This window comes from Sander lucioperca, chromosome 23, assembly GCF_008315115.2.
Source record: "Sander lucioperca isolate FBNREF2018 chromosome 23, SLUC_FBN_1.2, whole genome shotgun sequence".
NCBI classification, from domain to species: domain Eukaryota; kingdom Metazoa; phylum Chordata; class Actinopteri; order Perciformes; family Percidae; genus Sander; species Sander lucioperca.
Window position 1 is genome coordinate 5,448,187 of NC_050195.1, and position 18,591 is coordinate 5,466,777.

At 43.1% G+C, this 18,591-nt stretch overlaps 1 protein-coding gene across 2 annotated transcripts; it reads left to right on the top strand.

Moving 5' to 3' along the window:
- The first annotated feature begins 143 nt into the window (after positions 1–143).
- On the top strand, positions 144–16,906 carry ssr1 (signal sequence receptor, alpha). 2 transcript variants are annotated; one of them, XM_031304846.2, is made up of 10 exons: positions 144–326; positions 4,245–4,384; positions 5,386–5,482; positions 7,705–7,808; positions 8,881–9,039; positions 9,935–10,011; positions 10,472–10,550; positions 11,741–11,834; positions 13,195–13,209; positions 16,337–16,906. In XM_031304846.2, the coding sequence occupies exons 1-10, from the start codon at positions 257–259 to the stop codon at positions 16,402–16,404; spliced, it is 903 nt and encodes a 300-aa protein (XP_031160706.1). In that variant the 5' UTR covers positions 144–256; the 3' UTR covers positions 16,405–16,906. The 2 variants fall into 2 exon arrangements, with proteins under 2 accessions (XP_031160706.1, XP_031160708.1); XM_031304848.2 differs by lacking the exon at positions 13,195–13,209.
- The last annotated feature ends 1,685 nt before the right edge of the window (positions 16,907–18,591 follow it).

The following is an 18,591-nucleotide window of genomic DNA, read 5'->3' on the forward strand; positions in this document are numbered from 1 at the left end:
ATATATATATGAAGTATCTAAGATAAATTAATTTAAGAATCTAGTTTCTTTTTTTGTTTATTTGTATCTCTTGTTCACACTCCAGTCCAGTTGGCGGCGCTAATTTACCTTTAAGTTGGTTTGCCAACCACCAATACAAGAACGCCTACCGGTGTTCCTGCGCATGCGTCGTAGTAACTACAGCGGAAGCGGCACGGCGGCTCTCACAGCTGTCTGACTGACACTGAATGAGAACGCACTGATTTCCGCTCCAAAAATGATGAAATTTCTCCCTAAACTGCTGCTGCTGGCGCTGCTAGCCTTCCCGGCCACCCTCCTCGTCAAAGGTACGTCTTTAATACAGCTGCTCACGGTGATAGAGGAAGAAAGGGGACAGGTATTTAATTAGCTTTAAACATGCTAGTGTTAGCTGCGCGGCTAACTAACGTTAGCTGCTGTGGGTAAAACGGAGAAGGCCATTCTCCATTTGACATGTGCTAGCTGAAAGTATATAAATGAGATGCTTTTCACTCGTTTAGGTGATTTATGAAGTGTTTACATGTAGCGTCTCTTTCTCTGAATGTTTAATTGTTAACATATATGATACACAGTTTGCTACATGGAGTTTACCCGCCTGCTTAGACTGACGTGTCCTTAGCTGTTAGCCGCGAAGCTAAGTAGCTCTGCTAACTGTCAGTCAGCCTCCTGGACACATAACCCGTTATACTCCTTTTTAAATGAAGTCTAAACGCTCATCAGTAACATTTTATTGTTGTCAGTAATCAATGCATCAATGCATTTCAAAAAAGTTGTATTAAACTAGCTAATGTGGAATGGCGTTAGCATTAAAAGTCCAATATTGTAGAAGTGAGATATCCATGGCTTGTTTGATTATAAAGCAGGTTGAGGTGCAATATACACACACACACCGCCCGTGTTCAGAGAAAGGTGCCTTTTAAAAATGAGCCCTGAGGGCTTCCGTACAGTATATATTTTATATTGTAAGTATATGTGATATATTGTTTCAAGATTCAAGAGTTTTATTGTCATATGCACAGTACAGATAACTCACACCATGCAGTGAAAAGCCAGTATTCCTTACACAACGAATAAAAAAAGATGAAAAATACAATAAAGTTGTAATAAATAGTTTGAAACAAAGATTAAAATGTATAAAGTGCACTATGCCTAGACAGGGGGGGGTGTGTGTGTGTGGAGTCTAGGAGGAGAAGGTGTGTGTGTGTGTGTGGAGTCTAGGAGGAGAAGATGGGAGTGTGTGTGGAGTCTAGGAGGGGAAGATGGTAGTGTGTGTGTGTGTGTGGAGTCTAGGAGGGGAAGATGGTAGTGTGTGTGTGTGTGTGTGTGGAGTCTAGGAGGGGAAGATGGTAGTGTGTGTGTGTGTGTGTGGAGTCTAGGAGGGGAAGATGGTAGTGTGTGTGTGTGTGGAGTCTAGGAGGGGAAGATAGTAGTGTGTGTGTGTGTGTGTGTGTGTGTGTGTGTGTGTGTGTGTGTGTGTGGAGTCTAGGAGGGGAAGGTGTGTGTGTGTGGAGTCTAGGAGGGGAAGATGGTAGTGTGTGTGTGTGTGTGTGGAGTCTAGGAGGGGAAGATGGTAGTGTGTGTGTGTGGAGTCTAGGAGGGGAAGATGGTAGTGTGTGTGTGTGTGTGTGTGGAGTCTAGGAGGGGAAGATAGTAGTGTGTGTGTGGAGTCTAGGAGGGGAAGGTGTGTGTGTGTGTGTGTGGAGTCTAGGAGGAGAAGATGGGAGTGTGTGTGTGTGTGTGTGTGTGGAGTCTAGGAAGGGAAGATGGGAGTGTGTGTGTGTGTGTGTGGAGTCTAGGAGGGGAAGATGGTAGTGTGTGTGTGTGTGGAGTCTAGGAGGGGAAGATAGTAGTGTGTGTGTGTGTGTGTGTGTGTGTGTGTGTGTGTGTGGAGTCTAGGAGGGGAAGGTGTGTGTGTGTGGAGTCTAGGAGGAGAAGATGGGAGTGTGTGTGTGTGTGTGGAGTCTAGGAAGGGAAGATGGGAGGGTGGGGGTGGGGGTGGGGGGGCTGTGGATAGAAGATTGTTATATTGTGATGTTACATCTATACTTTAAAATAACAAATGATATCACGTGCCGTGCCTTCAGAGTGTATGTTGAGTTATGGGACGTGTCCACTGGCAAGCCTTAACTTCCACGCTTCCTATTCATTGTCTACGTAAGCAGCAGAGCAATGCATTCTGGTACAAGCGCTGCCCGCTCCTCATTTTTACATATAGTTAAATCTAGGCTACTTTTTGCAAATCAGGGGCATCCAGCTCGACTCGCCGCCTCTCGAAAAACTCACAAAAAAATCAGACCGTTGTCAATCTAAAACGAAGACAGATTCAGCAGCTGCAAAGCTGGAAGGCCTTCGTCTGCATTTAGCGACAGACTAGACACTGCACTACCGTAGAAAATGAGTACTGCCACGTTTTCAGAATTTTAGGACCGTCTTTGTACCGAATTATCTGTTCTCGTGACATCGCCATATGTCAGTATGCACAGTTTGACCTGAAGCCGAAGATGAAGAAGTGCCTGTACTCTTCTTTATCCTCCTCCTCTATAACTGGAGGTAATGGAAGAGGCTATAGTCAGCATCTAGTTTGTCTTTGTCCCTGTAATGAGTAGACCGTCCAATCATAATCTCCCATCAACTCCCAAGTCCCGCCCCAACATCCTTTTTCATGTGGAAAGGTTGTTGAACCACATATGAAAATTACAGTCTTCCCCCCCCCGTGTGTTTGTGGCCATTTCGTTGCCTTGCTGAGTGGGACTGGGCGTGGATCGAGGGCGTAGGTTTGTTTCAACATTGGGGGGTGGGGACACATTATAACTGGGTCATCCTCCCCCAGAAAAACTTTGAGCCTCAAACACTTCATTTCCTGCATGCTGGTGAATTTGTATGCACCAATTGTTGCACTGTTTTACGTCCTATGGTTTGTAGATCTCAACATTTCCCAGCACACTTAGGCAGCTTTATTTCACATAAATATTATAAATTATAAATATATTTCACATGCGAGGCTAAGATGGTACGGTCAACTGTAGGGGGGTCTGAAATTGTTGGGAAACGTAGTTACAGTTCAGAAGGATATAAACATGTTTTGAGCCCCCTAAACGAAATTCTTTTACCTCTTTTGGGGTGCGGCTTGTCTTTGATATTGTTTTGAGGGGGACAAATCTACTTCTTCTAAATAAATGTAAGACAAAGGATCGCCAATTACTTCTTGTCCTATGGTCCTGTGATAAGGTCCAGGAACTTTGGACTGTGATACATGATAACCTATGTCAGGTTGCAGGGACCCAGGTTCATTCAGCTCGAGATTATTTACTCTGGGAGACGGGTCAATCCTAAACGGGATGAAGAAGCACATAAGAAGCATTTTTAGGCCTTTATTGACAGGACAGCTGAAGAAATGAAAGGGGAGAGAGAGGGGGAGTGAAATGCAGCAAAGGGCTGCAGGGCGGAGTCGAACGGGGTTGTGAGATGGCGAGGGGGTGGCAGCGTTTGAAAAGATGTCATATAAACGGGTTGCCAGGTTGGATGTCTATACTAGAAAATGGAGAAAGTACCTGAACTTTCTGGAGGACTCCTAAGAAGCTTTGTGCTGGAGGAGAGACGTGTGTGATTGGTAGGGCTGCAACTAACGATTACAAAATAGTTGGCGATTAATTTAATAGTTGACAACTAATCGATTCATCGTTGCACCTCTAGTGATGGGCATATAGTGTTGTCATTTATACGTGTTTATTTAGTTTGTCTCTTTTGTTACTATTCTGATGAATGGTCTGGATCAGAGGTGCCCAAATTCTTTCATATGAAGGGCCAGCATGTATCTGGATGGAAGGCCACGGGCCAAAAATAAATGTCAATGTTGAAGAATACTGTAATTCTTGCCATTCTCCAGAGATAAAACGTACATATGTAATTTAAATTGGAAGTTTACCAGCACTGCGCGTTACATTGCCGTTAAACTCAGATTACGTACTTTTTAACTGCACAAAATGTACGTTTCATAGTCATTACTTTTAAAATAAGAGGAGAATAAGCATGAATATGTCAAATCCATGGCGGGCCAAAACAAAGAGAGCACGGGCCAAACTTGGCCCGCGGGCCCCAAATTGGGCAGCCTTGGTCTGGAATATTGTCTTCTCTTGATGTTTGTCTGGGTGGGTGATGATGATGATGATGAAGGGGGTTTTGTATGTTAAAAAATGTTAATCACAAAAAACCCAATGTACCATCAGGGCCGATGGTGAGTGCCCAGGATCTGACTGAGGACGAGGAGGCCGAGGCTGTGGAAGATGACATTGTGGATGACGCGACCGCTGAGGCTGAAGACGAAGACGACGAGGCGGAAGTGGAAGACGACGAGAATGTGGAACTGGTGAGTGACTGAAGCGTGATTTTATGCTTCTGCGTAAAATCTACCCCGTGGGTCCGTACGTTTTACGTAGAGATACCGACCCTACGCCGTAGCCTGACGTTCACCTCTTGAAAAATGTAACCACACGTCGCGGTGACACAGACCGCTTGGCCGGGGCTTGGCCGGGGCTTGGCCGGGGCTTGGCCGCGTTGCATGTCCCCTGACTCATTTCCTGGTGGTCAGCCAAATGTCTAGCTGACCAATCAGATTGCCGGATTTGTTGGATCTACTTGTTGTATAACGGATATTAAAACAACTGCTTCTGTTTTATGAGGGAAAGATAATTGTGTGAACAAGTAAGGATATAACCTCAGAGTATTACATACAATCCTAAACTGAAGCTCTGTGTTGATACTTGGAGAAATTAAACTTCTGTCTGTGTGTCTGTCTATGTGTCTGTCTGTCTGTCTGTGTGTGTTTGTGTCTCTGTCTATGTGTCTGTCTGTCTGTGTCTGTCTGTCTGTCTGTGTGTCTGTGTTTCTGTTTGTCTGTGTGTGTTTATGTGTCTGTCTGTCTATGTGTCTGTGTCTGTCTGTCTGTCTGTCTCTGGGTCTGTCTGTCTATGTGTCTGTCTGTCTCTGGGTGTCTGTCTGTCTGTCTCTGGGTCTGTGTCTGTCTGTCTCTGGGTCTGTGTCTGTCTATGTGTCTGTCTGTCTATGTCTGTCTGTCTGTCTCTGGGTCTGTGTGTGTGTGTCTGTGTCTGTCTGTGTGTCTGTCTATCTGTCTGTGTGTCTGTGTTTCTGTTTGTCTGTGTGTGTTTATGTGTCTGTCTGTCTGTGTGTGTTTGTGTCTGTCTGTCTATGTGTCTGTGTCTGTCTGTCTGTCTGTCTGTGTCTGTCTATCTGTCTGTGTCTGTCTGTCTGTCTGTGTGTCTGTCTGTCTATCTGTCTGTGTGTCTGTCTACCTGTCTGTGTGTCTGTATATCTGTCTGTGTGTCTGTCTGTGTTTCTGTCTGTGTCTAGACGGAAGAAAAAGAAGACGAAGAGGAAGAAGCGTTGGTTGGAGAAGTGAAAGCTTCCCCCAACGCTGACACCACCATCCTGTTCGTCAAAGGAGACGGTACGTGTTCTCCAACGTCTTCTCAGCTGTGAATGGTAGTGAAGGCCAGATCAAGCATTCAAGCTTTCCAGCTAATTGGTTCGCAAAAGCGTCCATTTCTCGAAGGCTTAATTTGCTCACAACAACTTTTCAAAGAGTGTAAAACAGGTAGATATATCACAGATGATCTTTGTCAGTGGTTCTCAAGCTGTTTTCAATAATGTACTCCTTTTGACTTGTTTCTTTAAGCCAAGTACCCCCTGACCAACGCTAATCATTTTGTCTATAAAAAGTCTCTGTAAAGAGGAACAGCGCTGTCAGCGATAGATTTACTAAACAACAGCCTTGTAACTGAAAAATTTTAATTAGCAATTAAATGCTAACCTTGGAAAAAGATGGTAGAAAGAAGTAAGGCAAGAATAGGTCGAAAATAGTATCAAAAACAGTGACATAACTTTGAAAAAAGCGAGAAACTTGTAAAAAATAGGACAGTAGAAGGAAGGAAGGCAAGAATAGGTCCAAAGAAGGAGACACAAATGTCACATTTTTGGTAGGAAAAAAAAAAAGTCTACATAAAGAGAAACCGTCTTGTAACATTTTGTTAAATATCTCACGTACCCCCTGCAGTCCTCCAAAGTACCCCTAGGGGTACATGTACCCCTATTTGAGAAACACTGGTCTATGTGATCTGTGATGCTCTGTATCAGACAGTTTTTGACTGTAAAGACTTAGCTATAACGATGAAGAATGTATTTTCTTTTGGTATAATATAACCAACATAACTGTATAATAAACGGATTTCCTTGAGAAGAATGCAGCTATCAAACGTGTGTGAATCAATCCTTTTTGGTCATAATATACTAATGGCAGGAGGGGCAATATTAGTAGGGTAAAACTGGACCGTGGCAATGGTTGAACTGGGGCAGAGGGCGGTGAATGTGCTCGTGTAGATCATGGATGTATAATTAAACCGGTGTAGATTCGAAACCACTTCCTAAACCAGTCACGTTTATATGCCCATAATATTCAGTTTTTGCCCTTTATTCTGAAAAAGCTGACTAAGCTGTTAACATGGCTAATGGAAGTGAATAGTCCACTAATATATTGTAGCTGTGCAAAATAAGATTTCTTTCAAAGTTTTCCAGCATTGGCAGATTTGTTGGACAGTGCGAACACAGCGTCCCTCTTTTATTTCTTAAACCAGCTTCTTGAAAAGGTCGGCTCGTATCTAAAAACCTGCTGATGTCCCAGTCTTTGATCATGTTTAAAAGTAGCTGGGTTTCTTATCAGGTCTGCAGCCCTGCAAACTGTCGGCTGCTTGGTTTGTGTTCACAACACACAGAGCTGACTGTAAGCCGTAAACATGCTTCTAAAACCTGAATGCCAGAATATCACAAACGTCTTAATCTGAAAATGCTATACTCTGAAAAAAGGCAGCATTCTGAATATCCAACCGGAATATACGGTTTACATTACCTGTATCACATTCAGAATATTGTCATATCTGAATATTGGTGTGCATTTAAACGTACTCAGACACACACACACACACACACACACACACACACACACACACACACACACACACACACACACACACACAGAGAGAGACACACACACCACACAGAGAGACAGAGACACACACACCACACAGAGACACTCGCACACACACACACACACACACACACACACACACACACACACACACAGAGAGACACACACACCACACAGAAAGACACTCGCACACACACAGAGACACACACAGAGAGACAGACAGACACACACACCACACAGACACACACACATACAGATACACACACACACACACAGAGACACACACACACACAGACACACACACACACACACACACACACAGACACACACACCACAGAAAGACACACACACACACACACACACAGACACACACACCACACAGAAAGACACTCGCACACACACACACACACACACACACACACACAGACACAGACAGACAGACAGACAGACTCACACACACACACACACACAGACACACACACACACACACACAGAGACACACACATTTCTCTAAAACGATCCAAGCCTTGATACGCGCTTCACGGAAAACTTCGGGGATTTCTCGAAACACGCTTAACGCCTCGGCACAGAACGTAACATCACAAGTAGATGGCAGTAAACTAAAAGACAATATTTTAGACATGTAACAGCAGAATTAATTAATAAATTAAGAATCTTCTTCTCTCCAGACTTCCCTGCCAACAACATCGTCAAGTTCCTGCTCGGCTTCACCAACAAGGGATCGGAGAACTTCGTTGTGGAGTCTCTGGACGCCTCTTTCCGTTACCCACAGGTACAACAACTTCTAATAAAACTTCTCTGATGTCAGCTTGTTAAATGTAAATATTTTTCGGTCACAGGAAACTAAATATCTTTGAGTTGTGGACGGAAAGTAGATAATTCTCATTTTATTTTCTGTATGTATTTGTTCATGTTTTGCAAAGAGCTGTACCTGAGCCAGACTGTACAGCCAAGATAGAAATCATATCCCATCCATACAGGGTTAGCAGTATACAGCTGTTAAAACATAGTAGCATATATGTATTTTTGAACACACTGGTATCAGATCGGTACTCCGTATCGGCCGTTATGCAAGTTCAGGAATTGGACTCGGTATCAGGAATGAAGAACTGTATCGGAACATCTCTACACAGTCCCTCCAGAAAAACGTGATTATGCGATCGCATAATTCAATGCATAATCAGCCGCATATTTATTTCGGGGGCCGCATTTTTTCAAATACGCCGCACTTTCGCCGCATAAATTGCAGATTTCCGCGCAAAATATGCGGGGCTTGCATGATTTCATAATCACCACATTTTCGCTGCAAAAAAAGTCACATATATCTTAGCAGAAAGTTGAAAAATGTTGCGTTTACTTCACACAAAAGCAGCCATTTTCCCCTGTTGCCATGGGAACGTTACGAAGTGACGTAATTACGCGACGTGAACATCATCGAAAAGCTGCAAACCCCGCGATGAAGCCATGATGAAACCGCAGTTTTTGCAAGTTCCCGCAGTTTTTGCAAGTTCCCGCAATTTCACCGCATAAAACTGCATAAATATCCCGCATATTCCATCGCATTTTTTGAGAAAGCGTGCTGCATAATCAAGGATTTTTGCCCACAACAATCACAAAAAAACTTTTTCTGGAAGGACTGTCTACAAACAACTAATAAAAATAATCGACCGATTAAACGACAATGAAATGATCCGTTAGTTGCAGCCCTAAACACACAAAACACTTCCCTCCTATAGCACAAGAACGAGCGCTAACTCAGTCGAGCGATATTAATACGGTAACGTGACGAATGAGCATTTTTGTGCAGCTCTTCTCTAACTGCGGCTCTGTCTCCTCCCTGTCAGGATTACCAGTTCTACATCCAGAACTTCACCGCTCTCCAGCTCGGCATCGAGGTTCCCGGCGGCAGACAGGCCACCTTTGAGTACTCCTTCATCCCTGCAGAGCCAATGGGAGGGCGGCCGTTTGGACTCGTCATCAACCTCAACTACAAGGACATTAACGTAAGGAGAACAGTAGGGCTGCTCCCTCTTAGTCGATTAGTCAACTAATCGGTCATTTTGGTCTTAGTCAACTTAGATTTCTTTAGTCAATTAGTCATGTTTTATGCTTTTTTTCATGCTGAATGACTTATTTCCAAGAAACGTACGAGCACATCTCTGGTAAACACAAGAATTAAAGTGGTGCTTTTGCATGACTCTTTGCAGAGAAACTCAGATTTACAGATCTGTTGATTAAATCAACTAATTGATTAGATACAATTGAATGAATGTTAGTTGACTAAGAATTTCTTTAATCGAGCACAGCCCTAAAGAACAGTATGATTTAAAAAAAGCAGTAGTAGTAATGTTAGTTTCTACTAACATTGGGGGCAAATCAGAGTTTTTCCTGACTCTGTAAGCATGATCGATTTGGCAACGATGAGTCTGTGTTACCTTATTAAAAAGAAATCTATAATGTCTATGTTTGAGTAAATTAAACCCCAATCAACAAAACTGCTTAAAAAAATATTAATATTTAAATGGCACTGTAAAAATCAGCGGGAGAGTCCGACACAGCCAGACTCTTGACGGTAAAACTGAGATTAGTGCTCCTATTCATGTTTAAGTTCTGCTTGTACAACGGTTGTTTAGTAACCAATGCCACTAGTGACCCTGAAAAGAAAGAAACTGCATATTGTTTTTTCAAGCTAACCTGATGTTTAAAGTTTGTCAGATGATGTAAGGGCAGAAAGACTGACCTGTGTCTCTGTTTTTCTTTCCTTATCTCAACACTCTGACCCTTCTGCACTCATGTCTATCTTTCTATCTCATGTCTTTGCCGATCTTCCCTTTCTCTCTGTTGTTGCTTTCTCTTTTCTCCCTTCTCTTGCTTCTCTTTCCGTCTTTCTCTCTGCAGGGAAACGTTTTCCAGGATGCCGTGTTCAACCAGACGGTCACCATCACAGAGAGAGAGGATGGATTAGACGGAGAGACGTAAGCTTTTGAATCTCGTTTTAATTTCCTCTCAGAATCAGTTGTATTGGCCAAGTATACTTGCATACACAAGGAATTTGACTTCTTATAAGGAACTCTATACATTCAACATAACATACATTCAATAGAGATGTAGTAGTAAACGTAGACAAATAGTGATATAGACACATACTGTACAATAGAGACAAAAATATATAGAACATATAGGCACATATCAACATAATATACAAATAAGACATAATATCAAGACAAGTACACATGGAGTGGGATCTAGAGTGCAAAAGTAATAGTGCAAAGTAGTGTGCAAGATGCATATTGAGTGAGTGGCCAAAGTGGGGATGACCCCACTTATCTGCAGTTCAGTAGAACTAGAAATCCCTTCTTTTATTCCTGCATCTGTTCTTCTTCTCCCTCTCTGACATTCATTCGTTGTCATCCTTCTTCCCTCCGTCTCTCCCAGGATCTTCCTGTACGTCTTCCTGTCCGGCCTCGGGCTGCTGGTCATCGTAGGCCTTCACCAGCTGATGGAGTCCAGAAAGGTACGGCTATTTAAAAACAAAGGTCTGAAGAACAGTGAGTTGGTTTCACATGCAGTTGTGCTCATAAGTTTACACACCCATGCTGAAGTTGACTAAAAAGAGGAATAAAAAAAAAAAACATCTTTTGGAAATTGATTTCAGTTTTATTTCAGTTAGCCTAATAGCTGGTTAGATTTGCATTGAGAGATGATTTTATGGAAAGTACCCCATGCCAATCTCTAGGTATGGTGAAGGGTATGTGATGATGTGGGGGTATGGTGAAGGGTATGTGATGATGTGGGGGTATGGTGAAGGGTTTGTGATGATGTGGGGGTATGGTGAAGGGTTTGTGATGATGTGGGGGTATGGTGAAGGGTTTGTGATGATGTGGGGGTATGGTGAAGGGTATGTGATGATGTGGGGGTATGGTGAAGGGTATGTGATGATGTGGGGGTATGGTGAAGGGTATGTGATGATGTGGGGGTATGGTGAAGGGTATGTGATGATGTGGGGGTATGGTGAAGGGTATGTGATGATGTAGGGGCCAAGGGAACTTTATCAGGATGCATAGTATCCTGGATCCATGAAATAACTGGCCTTTCAAAATAAAAGTCTGCCTGCCTCTATGGGAATTTAACATAGGGGTGTACTGACTTATGCCCCCTGTATTTTAAGGAAGAACATTTATTTATTTACGATACATTATTCATTCACAAAGAAAACTGGTGTTCTTAAAGGTTGGATTTTTCCTCATTTTTTTGATTAAGGCATTCAGATCAATTTCCAAAAGATGATTTTTTTTTTTTATTCCTCTTTTTAGTCAACTTTAGCATGGGTGTGTAAACTTATGAGCACAACTGTATGTTAGTTATTCAAGAGAAAATGATCCTCATTTAAAATGCAAAACATTCTCCTTTTAAACTCGGGAATTTGCTAAATTGTGAACTGAAGATCTTTAGAGAAGGATAAAACAAAACAAAGACGTCACCTTGAGATCTGGGAAACTTTAATCAACTTTTCCATTATTGTTGACGTTTGTAGACAAATATAATTGATACATGCATCTGTAATTTAAACGTGTGTGTGTGGGTGGGTCTGTGTGTGTGTGTGTGTGTTCCATGCTTTATGCCAATGGCCCATGATTTTGTATATGTATTTAACTGCATCTATAATATTAATGTCCCTGTGAATTATTCCCTGTGCGTGAACAGAGGAGGCGTCCCGCTCCAAAGGTGGAAATGGGAACTTCGAGCCACAATGACGTCGACCTGAGCTGGATCCCTCAGGAAACACTCAACCAGATCAGTACGTCACACTCCTCGACACACACTCGTCCGCTCGTGCACCAGCTTCTGTTTTCTGCACCTTTTTATCGCTACACTTCTGTTGAATGTTTCCTTTGTTTTCAGTTCACTGTGAAAACCAACGTTCAGAGACTTCAAATCAAAGTACAACTGTCTTAACATGTCTTACTGTACTGGAACTACTACAGAATTGTGTGTTTTAATATCAAGTATCCAATATGTAAAGTATGGAAAGCTGGCGGTGAATGTCTGCTCAGATTGTTCCCCTTGTTTACTCATTTAGATTTGATATTTACGCACCCCCAAAATCCTGGAAGATGAAATCTTTTCAACTTGTCTGCCAAGTCGTCTATCGTGACCTGGAGCGCTGCATACATAGTTCCTGATAAAACTATGGCTGCACAATTATGGGCAAAATGATAATCACGGTTATTTTTGATTTGTAGTTTGTAGCACAACAGAACAATATCTTATCTTATAGTATAAATCAGAAAAGGTGACAGAATTCTTCACAGAATGCCGAGGAAACCTAGCCTGTCTCCGCCCTCCTACGTACTTCCGCTCAATTTTCATTTCCCTTCAATACTCCGTCTGGGTTTGCGGTATATTCTTAGGTTTTCTCCAGCCAAATTTTTGGCTGTCCAATCAGCTAACAGAGGGAGTGGCTAAGAACGATGACGTTGAGGCTGTGCGCTAGTCTAGAGTTGAGGCGGAGAAAGATGCGAGCGAAGCCATTCGGTCCGTTGTGGCAACGCTGCAGAATATCCAGAAGTTAAAGCCCGAGCTAGAACAATCTTTGCTGAGTTGTGTTGGGGGCCATGATGTTGTGGCCCTCCTCCCCACGGGGTTCGGGAACAGTTTGATTTTCCAGCTCGCTCAGTTAGTGGTGAAGGAGTTGGCTAAGGCTAACGCTAGCGATGCTAAGCCAACGTCACGACCAAACGTTAGTGATTGGTTACGGCAGATCCAGAGTGGCTCTGGGCAGATCCAATAGTTTTAAACTTCAACAGAGTACCCGCCTTTTAAGGAAGTTAACACTTGTCAATGGAGAGAGGCCAGACTCTCTGGACCAATGAAATGTACCAGTGTCAGTAGGACCAGGCTAGAAGAAACCACTTAATGATTAAAAAGTGCATCCCTCCTGATAACCCAGAGCGATGGATGTTGGCGCTCAGACGTTTTCTGTCTGTTGATGTTTCTTCCCTCACAGAATGAGCTGCTGTGTATGTGCAGGTGTCTCTGTTCCCTTCCTGCTTCACCTGTAGGAACTTCAACCTTCACTGTGCATGAGGATCACTCACTCTTTTCTCTTTCTTTTTCCTCTCTGCCTTCCTCGCTGTCATGTTTTCCTTCGTCTTCAGTGCAGAGTCGCAGAGGTGAGGTCTGCTTTATTGTGTGTGTGTGTGTGTGTGTGTGTTTTTTTAAATTTACTAAAATCTAAATGCTGTGCTGATGTTGGAGTGTTTCTTCTCAGATGAGTGAGCTCGCTAAAAGTACAGATGCTCTGATTCATCAAAGTGTTTTGATAGTGGGCACTTGGTTAGCTCACCTGGTAGAGTAGGCGCATATGAGGTTTACTCCTCGACACAGCGGCCGTGGGTTCGACTCCGACCTGCGGCCCTTTGCTGCATGTCATTCCCCCCTCTCTCCCCTTTCATGTCTTCAGCTGTCCTATGTAAATAAAGGCCTAAAAATGCCCCGAAAACCAAAAAAAGTCTTTTGATAGTAAAACCAAACATGAGCAATTCCTCTACCATTCAGTTTGAGAAAAAGCATTCGGAGCATCTCTACTTTGAATGACTACGACATCTCCCTCATTCTCCTTGGAAGTTTAGTTGCATCTGTGTTCATCTCTTTTACGGTCCGATCACACCAAAAAGTGGCTCGGTGAAATCATCTGCATGTGTTCGTGAAATATTTCTTGGACAGTGTTTGAATGAATAATAGGGCTGGGTGATATGGAGAAAAACACACATCACCATATACTCTTGACCAAATACCTTGATGTCAATATAGCGACAATATTGTAGGATTGACAATTGGTGCTTTAACAAAATATTATTTGCACAATAAAATTTTTGATAAACAACCTTTTAGAAATGTCGATTTAATGACTACCGTTAAGTGTTTAAAGGCAAATAATACAATAGCTAGACCAGTCTCAGAGAATGACATCACTTTACTTTAATGCAGCCTTTAAAACCAGGAAAAGACAACACTGACCATATTACAATATCCCAAATCTAAGACGGTATTTAGTCTCATGTCACGATATTGATATAATATTGATATATTGCCCAGCCCTAATGATGATGATGATGATGATGATGATGATAATAATAATAATAATGGTAATAATAATAATAGTAACTTTGTACTAGACTAACTTGATTCTTGCATGGCAGGAGGACTGTAAGTGCAGTCCCCCAATCAGCAGTCGTGTTTCCATTCACATATACTGTATGTTTATGCATTTTAAAGTACGGCATTAGAAAAGCTGTATGGAAACGGCAGAATTGATAAAACTTCAATTGCAAATGTTTGTACGCTCGCTTGATGTGGTTTTTTTGGGCTTTGTGGACAAAGAGTTGATGTTAAATGTGATATGGAAACTCCTTCCTTCTGCTGAGTAAGTTCTGACCATAGACATGTTAATATTAATGGACAAAGCATCCGGTTCGTAGCCTCGTGAGACCGTCCTGGTCTTGCGAGCTCCAGTTTTCCACTCGCAGATCAGTCTGCCATCTTGAGATAGAGAAAATTTGGAGCCGTTCGCCAAACGACCGACCAATCAGCGTTGGTTTGGAGGCGGGTTTAGGTGTGACGCAACGAGAAGCGACTGTTCAGTCTAAACAACGTGGCGGCTTCCACGGATGAGATGAGCGTAGCTATCACGCAAGTTTTATCCGAATTAGAAAGTATTCCTTCATTGAAAGAAGAGCAAAAAACGGCACTGGAGGCTTTTCTCAGAGGAAAAGATGTTGTTGCTCTTCTCCCGACTGGTTTCGGCAAGAGTTTGATATATCGTTGATCTGATTGGTTGATTTGGCCCGTCTATCACCAACATAGGTGGTGATAGACAGATGGTTTATCCAATCAGCTAACCAGTATTTTCGCCCCTTCCCAAAAGTTCTCCAACGGAAAGTTCCCAGATGGATATGCCGAGCAAATGCCAAGCAATCCATCTGGTGGAGTCAGGTTATGTTCTGCAAAGTGCTGCAAATGTGGAAGTGCCTTAAACCTGCTCTTTATCTGAATTCCTGCAGGGGGAGACTCCTTAAAGCTGCTTTCTCTCTGAATTCCAGCAGGGGGCGACACGTGCGGTTGCAAAAGGAGTTCTGTTTCTGTAGAAGTCTATGAGAACGTGACCCACTTCTCACTTGATTTATTAACTCAGTAAACATTTTCATAATGAGTTGATGGTCTCAATCGCTAGTTTGAATGATGTTCATGTTTAGAATTATGGTCTCGTTGATTTTAAAATCGACGTTAAGGCAGGGGGTGTTTTAGGGCGTGGCTATGATGTGATTGACAGTTTACGGCCTGTCTTATGTGTAATATAACTCTGGGACAAAGATATATTTAAAACCTAGCGAAGCTAAATCTTACCTCAAGTTATGTAGGCTAGCTTTCAGCAGCCTACATAACTTAAGATTGGCAACATAAGATTGCCAGTGAACGTGTGTAACGTAGAGTGTAAGCAGCGTTGCCAACTCTCAGCTAACGTCACAGTCAGATAGCGCCCAACAGTCTATGGCTCCTCCCTCTCTCCTCCCTCACTCTTCCCTCACTCCTCCCTCTCTCCTCCCTCTCTCCTCCCTCACCCTTCCCTCACTCTTCCCTCACTCTTCCCTCTCTCCTCCCTCTCTCCTCCCTCACTCTTCCCTCACTCCTCCCTCTCTCCTCCCTCTCTCCTCCCTCACTCCTCCCTCTCATCTAAAATCGTCACATCCGCAACCAGGATGGCTGCGCTCGTAACGGCAAACTGGACGACTCCTAGCAGATCTCCACAGACCAATGGGTGACGTCACACATGCTTTGTCCATTCATATTTACAGTCTATGTTTGGGACACAGTCAACAGTTAACTCACAGGACTGGTCAGCTGTTTCCTGTCGGCGTCCTCCCGCACCTTCCCTCAACGTGTCTCCGTGTCCGGACAGCATGAAACATGGCCGATACTAGCTGACATGAAAAACAACCGTCTGCTTTTTTGTGTGTGTGTGTGTGTGTGTGTGTGTGTGTGTGTGACATTTCAAAAGTTTTCTTGACAAATGAATGGAAACACGACTACTTACATTGAAAACTCATGAAGGGCCTCTCTCAGGACCGCTGTGAACAGGAGAAATGATTTATACACAACTGTTGTTTACAGTCAGACTTGTAAACCTGTGAGCCTTTTTTCCTTTAACCTAATAACAAGCAAATCAAAGTGAAGGGGTCTCGTCGGGTGTTTTTGTTAAACTGCCGTCAGTCACACTCTGTGTTTGTGCTTCTTCTCCAGACAAAGCGTCTCCCAAAAGATCTCCTCGCAAAAGGAACCAGAAACGCTCGGCCGGCTCGGACGAGTGACTGGCGCCGCGACACCACGGCGACAAAAACTTCATCCAACCGTCTACGTGGGAGGAGGGGGAGGAGGGGGGAGGGAGAGGGGCTGGGAGCGCCATGCTGAGCGCACTCTGCCCTCTCTACTGAGGAACTTTAACCAGTGCCAAGCACCGAGATGGCTGGCTCTCTACTTTCATCTTAAAAACTGTTCAACACACACACAGACTGACACCCACAGAGACACAGACGCACGCACACACACACACACACACACACACACACACACACACACACACACACACACACACACACACACACACAGACACGAGGGAGAGCAAATAATCCTAAAACAGGTGTGTTGGGTTTTAAAGGCACGTGAGACGTTTTCCTCTAAAGGTCTTTGGTTTTCTTTCATTCTATTGGTTTGTCGAAGCGTTTAGTAAGGTAACTGCTGATGTGATCGTTGTGAGACCGTTTTGATTGATTGTTTGATTATTACCTCCCACTCTGGTGTAAAAGTCAAAGGGAAAAAACCGCCCAAAAGATCTGGTTTTAGTCTCTGAAATCTCGCGACTTACTTTCTTTTTATTCGTCTTGTATGATCGTAAACAGAGTATCTCTGGCTTCAGAACTGTTGCTTGGGCAGAATAAGCGATCTGAAGAAGCCAACTTTGGATGGACATTTATCAACATTTTTCTACGTTTTTAGAAGAAATGATTAATTAACATTTAGCAGATGGACTGATGTAACTTTGTCGTTTAGTTGCAGCTCTACTCTGGCGAGCGATGGAGCCACGGTGACTGGAACAAATGCAACCAGAATTTGTTTGTAGATTTTGCAGAGTCTCTGCTCTCCTGCTTTTGCTTCACTTGTTTTTACTGTACAGATCCTAAAAGGAGAGTCTGACCCTGGTGTCGGCTGTCACTGATTGACACGCTTCTGACGCTCCTTCTCAAAAAGCCTGCGAGGACTCGGTGCCGTCCGCCGGTTTAAAATGTAGATAATGTGACACGTCTTTCAGACTCTTTGAGCCATTCGTGCAGTAGCACACACACCTGCAGCAGGCAACATCCCACATTTCATCGTGTTTATTTTTATATTTGGGTGTGAAAGGCAGCAAAAAGAGTGTCAAAAACAAACATAAAAATAAATCTGGAACAAGCTTGCAACATACCTGTATCAGTATCTCACTGTGTATTTTCTTGTGCTCTGATAGCACAAACCGCTCTGAGCTCTGTGGTCCAAAGCTGCCTTCAAACACAGCGAGACTTAAGTGGTTTTCAGTCGCGTGAAATCTGTCGCTGAACCACGGTCAACAGAAATGGATTTTGCCGCGTTCCCGGTGTGAGATTTTGTGATTGTTTTTTTGCATTTGAACGTCACGTTTAATAATGAAGCACAGCTGAAATGATGGTTGATTGGAGGGAAAGGATCAATTTATTGCTTTAGTAAGAAAGTGTGTGAAAGAATTCGCCGGTTCCATTTTCTTAAACGTCTATGATAGTAAATCTAAATCTTTTTAGAGTGCATTTTGAAAGACGTTTATTCAGGCTCTGGGAAACTGTGATGGCCGTTTCGTAAGACTATTTTCAGTCACTAGACGTCACAAACTAACTTCTAAAAAACGCCAGCGTTCATCATGACCTGTGAACAGGGAGCCATGAAGCAAATCGATTGTAGGCATCGTCATCCGGGCCACGTTCAGCCCCAACAAAACGTAGCAACACCTTTTTTTTGTTTGTTTTTTTTAACTGAAACTGGGCTGTGTCGTGTGCGAAAGCGCTCTGCCTTTTTATATCCAAGAGTTTACAGCCAAGTCTCTGCTGATTGGGTATCCCCTGGGACATACGGCGTTATATATGTGCCTATATTCCTGAGTGGGGAACTGAATTTGCAAGCACATAAAATTATGTTTTGAGCAGGAATTAACACTAATTTAAACGTGCGATAATAACCTCTTTCATGCAGTTTACTCATGTGCCCTCTCAAAAACTCTTTCTCTGCGCTCGGGTCACGTCTCCCTCGCTCTCAATCAATTTCCCTCTGTATGTTAATATGGACATTTATTGAGCACGGAATATTTTTTCATTTGCTCAAACAAAATATTTTTTTTGCGAGTGTTAATTCCTGTTCAAAACGTAATTTTATGTGCTTGCAAAATATAGTTCCCTGTACTCAAAACGTACAGTTTACTCACTCAGGAATGAGGC